This window comes from Morus notabilis, unplaced genomic scaffold (assembly GCF_000414095.1).
Source record: "Morus notabilis unplaced genomic scaffold, ASM41409v2 Scaffold73, whole genome shotgun sequence".
In the NCBI taxonomy this organism is placed as follows: domain Eukaryota; kingdom Viridiplantae; phylum Streptophyta; class Magnoliopsida; order Rosales; family Moraceae; genus Morus; species Morus notabilis.
Window position 1 is genome coordinate 182,148 of NW_010358777.1, and position 8,440 is coordinate 190,587.

General features: G+C 32.6%; 1 protein-coding gene across 1 annotated transcript; it reads left to right on the forward strand.

Moving 5' to 3' along the window:
- LOC21409092 (cell division control protein 48 homolog B) lies at window positions 1–6,747 on the forward strand. Its single transcript, XM_010093285.2, has 12 exons — window positions 1–348; window positions 432–476; window positions 694–749; window positions 925–1,074; window positions 1,320–1,418; window positions 1,706–1,805; window positions 1,983–2,267; window positions 2,347–2,516; window positions 3,314–3,442; window positions 4,887–4,974; window positions 5,101–5,178; window positions 6,127–6,747. Exons 1-12 carry the CDS (start codon window positions 40–42, stop codon window positions 6,601–6,603), a joined length of 1,986 nt encoding a protein of 661 aa, XP_010091587.2. The 5' UTR covers window positions 1–39; the 3' UTR covers window positions 6,604–6,747.
- The last annotated feature ends 1,693 nt before the right edge of the window (window positions 6,748–8,440 follow it).

Sequence of the window (8,440 nt, forward strand, 5' to 3'; positions counted from 1 at the left end):
AAATAATCTTACTGTTGTTTCGTATCCTTTCAACACCCGATGTTGTGTTGTGCTACTCGTACACACACACACACACACACATATATATATATATATAGGCGCGCATATACATTTTTGGTATATATAGCTTCATTTTTCTTAGACTTTCTGTTTATCATTCTTGTTCTGACATGGATGGAGGGCCATACGACATCTAGTAGTAGCAGTAACACCATTCACAACGACAACAGTAAGCAGTGGAGAGCAGAAGAAGCCATAGCCGGCAACGCCGAAGCTCTCGAAGCTCTCAGAGAGCTCATCACCTTCCCTATTCTCTATTCTCGTGAAGCCCAAAAGCTCGGTCTCAAAGTACAAATACCCACTTTCTCTTCTCTCTCAATTTCATGTGAATTTTTCTTTATTTGATATCAATTTTTGGGCTTTGCTTTCAGTGGCCTAAAGGTTTGCTTCTCTACGGCCCTCCTGGCACAGGAAAGGTACTTTCACTTCACCTTCGTTTATAGACTTGTTTCGGAAAGCAGTTTGTTTCAAACCTTTTTTTTTTTTTTTTTTTTTTTTTTTTTTTTAAAATTTTTTTTTTTTTCTTGTTTTTTAAGTTTTTTATTTTGTATTTTTTGTTTTCGTGATTTTTAAAGTTATTAGATTGGTTTGCTTTCATTTCTTATTTTCGAATGCCAATTTTGTTGATGCCAGACAAGTTTGGTTCGTGCAGTGGTTCACGAATGTGGTGCTCATTTAACTCTAATTAGGTAATGCCATGATTTTGTTTGTGCCTGTTTAATTTATGGAAGTGCTATATTCATGATATTTTCGTGGTCTGCAATTGTTGCAATGCTCTAATTATGGTTTTTTGCTTAATGGGTTTTAGTGTCCTATGTGGTTTTAATGATTTGGTTACATGATGTTTTGTTGTGTACCGTACAGTCCACATTCTGTTCACAGGGCTCATGCTGGGGAGAGTGAGAAATTTTTGCGGGAGGCGTTCGCGGGGGCCTCATCCCATGCGAAGTCTGGGAAGCCATCAGTTGTTTTTATAGATGAAATAGATGTGCTCTGTCCTCGTCGTGATTCTAGGTATTAGACCGCCAATAATGCGAAAAATGGTTATTTGTTTTGGACAAAGAGTGGTGCCCATTCTGCCTGTACATTTGGGACTTGGTGTTTTTCATTATTGACAAAAGTTTCGGAATGGTGGTCAAATTCATGATGTATCTTGGAAAAGAAAGCAAGACTTTGTTTTTCTGATTATGAAAAAAGTTTGGATCTAGTTGAGTGTCTGTTGTTTCATGTTTAAAGTATGATTTGAAACTAAAATGCAGAAGGGAGCAAGATGTGCGCGTAGCGTCTCAACTCTTTACACTAATGGACTCCAATAGGTCATCAGTACCACAAGTTGTTGTTGTTGCATCAACTAACAGGTAAATCTCAGATTTCGGATGAAGAATTACGGAACTAATTGTTAAATAGTGGATTTAGATGAGGGTATAACTATTTTGTGCATAGTGTTTTTAGATGTTGGGCTTGCAATTTTTTAGCTGCACTATCCATCAAGTTTTGAACAATATTTTTCAAATTCTACGTTTGTAATATTGATAGGATCTTGCTTACACATAAAAAATATGGACAACTACAAAAGAACATAACTTTAGTCTTTATTTATTGCGTTTGAGTTAGAAGTAGTAATTTCTGGTTTTTATGTGCAAAGAGTGGATGCTATTGACCCTGCGTTAAGGAGGTCGGGCCGCTTTGATGCGGAAATAGAAGTTACTACACCTAGAGAACAGGAGCGCTTTCAAATTCTCAAGGTAAGATTTATTTTTTATTGTTTAAGCCAGTCTGGTGAATTATTAGTAAAATCAATGACTTTCTTGACCATCTTTTTAAGTCTCCTTGTTAGTCAGCTGGTCAATTATTTTATTGGATTTGTCAATAAGGTAAGAGGAATCTGAGATATAATTGTAACTGAGTTAGTGATTGTTCAGCTTTACACGAAAAAGATTCCTATGGATCATAGTGTTGACTTACAAGCAATAGCTGCGTCTTGCAATGGATATGTTGGAGCTGATCTCGAAGCCTTATGCCGTGAGGCTACGTTGTCCGCAATTAAAAGGTCTTCTGATGCAAGTGAAGATGCTGGCGCATTCAGCTTAACAATGGAAGACTGGAAGCATGCAAGGACTGTGGTTGGCCCAAGTATAACAAGAGGTGTTACAGTGGAAATCCCCAAGGTGACATGGGAAGATATTGGAGGACTAAGAGACTTAAAGGTATGTGAAAAATTTTGCATGTCTACCTCATTCTTAAGTTTAAATGGCATGAATTATACTTGCCTTTCTTCATCGATAGAAAAAACTCCAACAAGCTGTTGAATGGCCTATCAAACATTCTACTTCATTCACGAGGTTGGGAATATCCCCTGTGCGCGGGATTCTTCTGCATGGTCCTCCCGGATGTTCAAAAACCACTCTTGCTAAAGCTGCAGCCCATGCTTCCCAAGCTTCTTTTTTCTCATTGAGGTTTGGACTTTTTCATAATCTTCATCATTTGACGTTGCAACATTAACAATGATTAGCAGAATCATGATATTAGACCATATTGCTTATGTTGGAGTCTAGATTTTGTAGGCTTATCCCTGCTTTAGTTGAATCTCATTTTTCCTTTCTGATAGGCTGAACATTGGAGAATCAACCATGTAGTTTCGAGATCAAAATAGTAGGGTAATGTTGGAACATATTGAAACTAATGTTGGCCCTCTTCCTAATAGCTCAAACTTTTGGGAGAATTGTTAAACTACAGAAATCCGAAGTTGAAAACTTTGTAATTGCACTCTCTAACATTGTCATCACAGGTTTAGCCTTTAATGTGTTCCGGGGCTAATAACTTAATATTCATGTGTTGGACTGTCCAATTTGCCTACATGTGAGGAGTGTGAGAATATGTAAAAACTAATAGCACACCTAGCTTAAGCTTTTGTGAGAATTGGTAAACTAACCAATAATAAACTCTATAATCCTAAAAATAAAATCTTGGTTTGGCCAGTTGCCTATGTCATTCCTATGATTGCTGTTTGGTTCTTTTATATTTCCCTGATAAAACTCTTTAGTTGCAAAAGCTTAGCACATATGAGGGAAGAATCTGTCCTACCAAGGACCTCACTAGGAAGACTGAAAAACTTTGTAGATTTACTACTCCTTCCCAAGGAAAATAAATAGTGGCTTTAACAATAAGTTTGTTATCAAGATCCTAGCCATCACAAAAAATAAGCAAATTATTAGTATTGTATGCGAAGATAATTCATATCTATATGCTTCAGTGGTGCAGAATTATATTCAATGTATGTTGGAGATGGTGAAGCCCTGCTCCGGAATACCTTCCAGAGAGCTCGACTTGCAGCACCTAGCATCATATTCTTTGATGAGGCCGATGTTGTTGCTGGAAAACGGTTAGTATCTCACAAACTTCTATTTAAACACACTAGACATTGTCAATAATGTTAGTCTGCGCGACCAACCTGCATAGATCTTTATTTGCATATTAAATATCTGTTTGGAAATCTGAAACTATTTTGGGGTTGTTAGATTGTATTATTAAAATCTAAAAGATGTCGTTTGTAGTTAAGAAGATTGCTGCTTAGCGCACTTAGTAAAGAAACGTCATGTCCTTTTTCCTAAATTTGATGTCTTTCAGGGCCTGTTTGGCATTACATTTAGAGGCTACTTTTAGCTTTCCCTAAAAAGCTACAGCAAGTCAAGGTATTTGGTAAATTTTATTTTTGTCGAGTAGCTTCTAAAAACTGCTGCCAAACTGCAGAATTTGAGAAGCAAGTCATGGATTGTTTTTGCACAACTGCTTTTGCTATCATTGTCCAAATGTACTAAAATAACTTTAATAATAAAACTTAATTCTTTATCTATTCATTATATATTTCATACCAAATTAAAAAATATTATTTTTTAAATATTTATTTAAAAATTAAAAATATTTAATAAATATACTATGTTAATTTTACTCAAATATTTTTGTACTTATAAAAATGTTTAAAAATAACAACAATAAATAATAAATTAACAATTTATATTTTAGAAATATTTGAAATAATAAATTAAATCATATATTTTTTTAGTATTTTGGTGTAAAAATATTATGAATATTAATCTTAAAAATAGAAATGAATATGGATCTTAAAAATAGAAATGAAACTAACTATAAATTGTACTAAAGTATGTCTATTTTAGTCATTATACATCTTCACAACAATTTTATACATAATTTACCAAAAGTATGTCTATTTTAGTCATTATACATCTCTACAACAATTGTATACATAATTTACCAAACACCTGAATTTCTATTTCGGTATTCACAGTAGTTTTGAAAAAAAATTATCAAACACTTACATGCTTGGTCACAACAATTTTTGACTAACAACACAACAACAACAAAAATTTTTAACAGCACAACAATAGCAAACTGGCCCTTAGAGTCTAAACGAGATGTCACCATTTGTTGTATTTGAAGGAGTTATTTGAATTGACAAACGTCATTCATATTCACAATGCTGTGCAAATTTTTCTTTCTAAATTTTATGTTATGTACTATAAAAATGCTTGAACAAACATTTTGTACTGCAAATTTTTACTGTTTCCCTTAACGAACTAAAAGTAAACTTTTTGTAGGAAGTTAGTATAAAAAGTACGTTATTAAAAATAAAAATAAAAAGAAAAGAAGAAAGAAAGAACGAACTGAAAAAAAGAAAAGAAAAGAAAAGAAAATTAAGATCTGAACCATATACATGTATATCCAAGTCTCAAAAAAATATGTATTGGAGGGGGGGAAAAAGAAAAAAGAATAGTATAATAAAGTGTCTTCATTTCCTTAAATTGCAGAGGTGGGAATTCAAGCAATAACATTACCGTAGGTGAGAGGCTTCTCTCCACTTTGCTTACTGAAATGGATGGTCTGGAAGAGGCTAAGGTAAGCATTAATCGTGTAAAAATGAATTTTTTTTTGGCTGTTTTCTTAGAACAATCTATACGAGTAATCATAGATGAATCATTGTTTTCTTGCAAAGTTAAATCTATTCACTCATTTCTGTTTCAGGGAATTCTTGTGCTGGCTGCTACAAATCGCCCTTTTGCAATCGATGCCGCATTGATGCGCCCTGGGCGCTTTGATCTGGTAGGAACTAACAACTTTAAAAAAAAATTAAATTAAATGCTGAAGTTGTTTGAACTTGTGAATTAACTTTGAACGAGAGCAATGATAAACAGTATAAAATTTTTTATCATGAATATCATAAAGGTATACGTGTTAAAGACCCAAAATTATGTAGATTCTGAAAAACTGAAATTAATGTTTTGTTTCAGTATTTTTAATGCTATGAAGTTATGTTTTAGTTTCTTGATGTGTCATTAAACAATTTTTTCACGAGGTGTTTCATTCCTTATTCTACATATGCCTTGACTTGGAGATCTAGATGTTCTTGTATAAAAGTTGGTTGAAATCTCAATATCCAAACTCCTCTACAATCAGTTGTTATTTCCAACTTTGCTTTAGGGTGCCTTTGGGATTTTGCTTTTACAACTCCTAAAAGCACACAAAAACCTATGCAACTATAGTGTTTGATTAAAAGGTTGAAAAGCACATTGCACAAAAGCCAATGCACTTTATAAGTTATTTTGAGAAGTTGGATTTTGTAGCTTTTAAGATTATACTTCTATTTCTACTTTTGTTTTAGACTATCTCTAATGCAAATGCTAATGCCAATTGTATATTTAGCATAAAAAAAAAATGATATGATATGTTATTTTTATTTTTGCTCCAATGCATGATGCTATTTGAAATGCTAAATCTAATTTTTTTTCATAATCATGAAGCTTTGAAAGTTGTAAAAGTAAACTCCTATTTTTAAAATAATTAGAACATGCAAAAGTTGTAATAGTTACATAAAAAATAAAATATTTCAATCAATAGCAATTAAATACCAAATTTCCCATATTCTATACTTGGTGAGAAATTTACCACAAAGTATAGCATATGAGAAATTTAACACAACAAATAGCATTGCATTGAAGAGTGTTTTTATACTCAAATGCTAAATTTGCAATTGATTTTATGAAAATGTAGGTCGTCTATGTACCGCCACCGGATCTAGAAGCCCGATACGAGATTCTTTGCGTGCACACTCGCAACATGAAAATCGCGGATGATGTTGATCTCCGTCGAATAGCAGAAGAAACCGAGCTTTTCACAGGCGCTGAACTGGAGGGCCTATGCAGGGAAGCTGGAATTGTAGCTCTCAGGGAAGACATATCCGCGACTGTTGTGCGTGACAGCCATTTCCAGACCGTCAAGAAATCCTTGAAGCCAGCATTAACCGAAGCAGAAATCGAAGCCTACTCGTCATTCATGAAGGGCCAGCCGTCCACATCCTCTGACCAGATTGAATTGGAATCTGTTGTTGCCAAGCACGAGTCTAGAAGGACCTCTTTAGGCCTAGTGTCTTCCGTGACAATAGGTGTTGTGAGTTTTGTAATCGTTGTTGCTGCGAAATATTTTCTGTCGAGTACGGAGCAAACTCGAGATGAACTAGCAACTACCTGAATAAGTTGAGAACTGGACGTTCTTTTTTCACATGTTCCTGAATATGAAGCATGAAAGGAGATGTCATTTTTTTTCATTGTTATTTTCTTCTATTGAATTTTGGTTTTGAAAGCAACTGTTATACCGTCGTATTTTATACTAATAACAACGCCTCGTCGTTCACAGAATTTTAGTGTCGTTCTCTTGCTCCCGAGTCCTGAGCAACGAACTCTCGTGTTTAAAACGACGCTGCTCTGTAGTTATTAGGTGGGGTAATTTACCAGGGTTAGTCCTTGAATTATGTGCATTCTATCATTTTAGTGTTTAAATTTTTAATTTGAACAAATTACTCTGAATTTTATTTTTATTTTTATTTTTGATCACTTTGGTCCTCTTTGCACTAAAATTGACCATAGATTTTAAAATTTTCATATACATCATCACATTCTAGACGATTAATAACTAAAATTTTCACATAAATAGTTGTATTAAATGCTGGATATTCCCTTCACTACTATTACAAATTATTAAAAACTAGACTAATTTGTATTTAATGTAATTATTTTTGTAAAAATTTCACTTTCTATGCGTCTGGATGTAATTATCTCTGATAAATTTTAAAAGTCATTTATCAATTTAAATGTATAAGGAGTCAAAAACTAACTTTCATAAGTAATTTATCAAAATTAAAAAAGCAGGTACTATTGTGATACGATACACATAATTAAAGGATTGATAGGACTAATTATCATTTATTATTGTTTTTCTTTTTTAAAGTTAATAGCAAAGGATAATTATTCCCAATGTAACATTATCTTCATTTATACTTTCTATTAATTTTAGAAGTTCTCACTTCACTATACTCTTAAGCTTTAAAAGAGTTTTACCTAACCTCTTCTCTTAAAATTTTGATTCAATATAGAAAGTAAAATTCATGAGAATGAGACTGTTGGGGGATAAAAATATCATTCTCAATGTTATTTTTTAAACTATTTTGAATTAATTTCACAAATGATTTTTGAGGTTTATCTTTAATCACATTTTAGTTCCTGACCTTTCAATCGTCTTAAAGTAGGTTCTTGAGGTTTTATTTTATTTTAATTTCGATTATTTCATCAAGTAAGTGTTAAAATTTGAAAGTATATTTGTAAATTAGAGATTAAAATTTGAAACAACTAAAGTTTTAGAACTATTTATGAAAATTAACTTTTATTTTTTTTTATTATTTTAATCCATAAACTTTATATGTTTTTAATTTTGAGTCTCTAATTTCCACAAATTCGTTAAATATTTAACACTGAGCTAATAGAATGATCTAAACTAAAATAAGGTATAATCTCATGGAGACAAAAATTATTTGTGAGACATTTAAAAATCAAGAATTAAAATAAAATTGAAGATAAACTTCAAAAACCATTTATGAGATTAACCCTCTTTTTAATAAAATTTTAATAGTAAGATTACTTCAAAATTTTTCCTTAAAAGAGAAAAGAACTAGGGGTGTCAATTCGTGTCGCGTGTCGTGTTTGTATCATGCCAGTTTTTTTTTCATGCGACCCCGTACACGACCTATGACACGAAAAGAATTGAGAATCGCGACACGAACACGACACGGTCAGATTGCGGGTTGACACGACACGAACTTGTTGAACCAAAATTGTAAATTTCAATCCATTTTGTAAAGATCTTAAAGTTTATAATCTGTTACATATATCATTCATTGATAAAACCCTCCGAAAATAATAACACTTTGGCACTTAACAAAGTACCAAAGTCCAAGCATAGATAATAAAGTTCCAACACCAAAGTCTAAACCTAGATCTAGATAATAAAATTCCAGCAACAACAAAATTTAAAT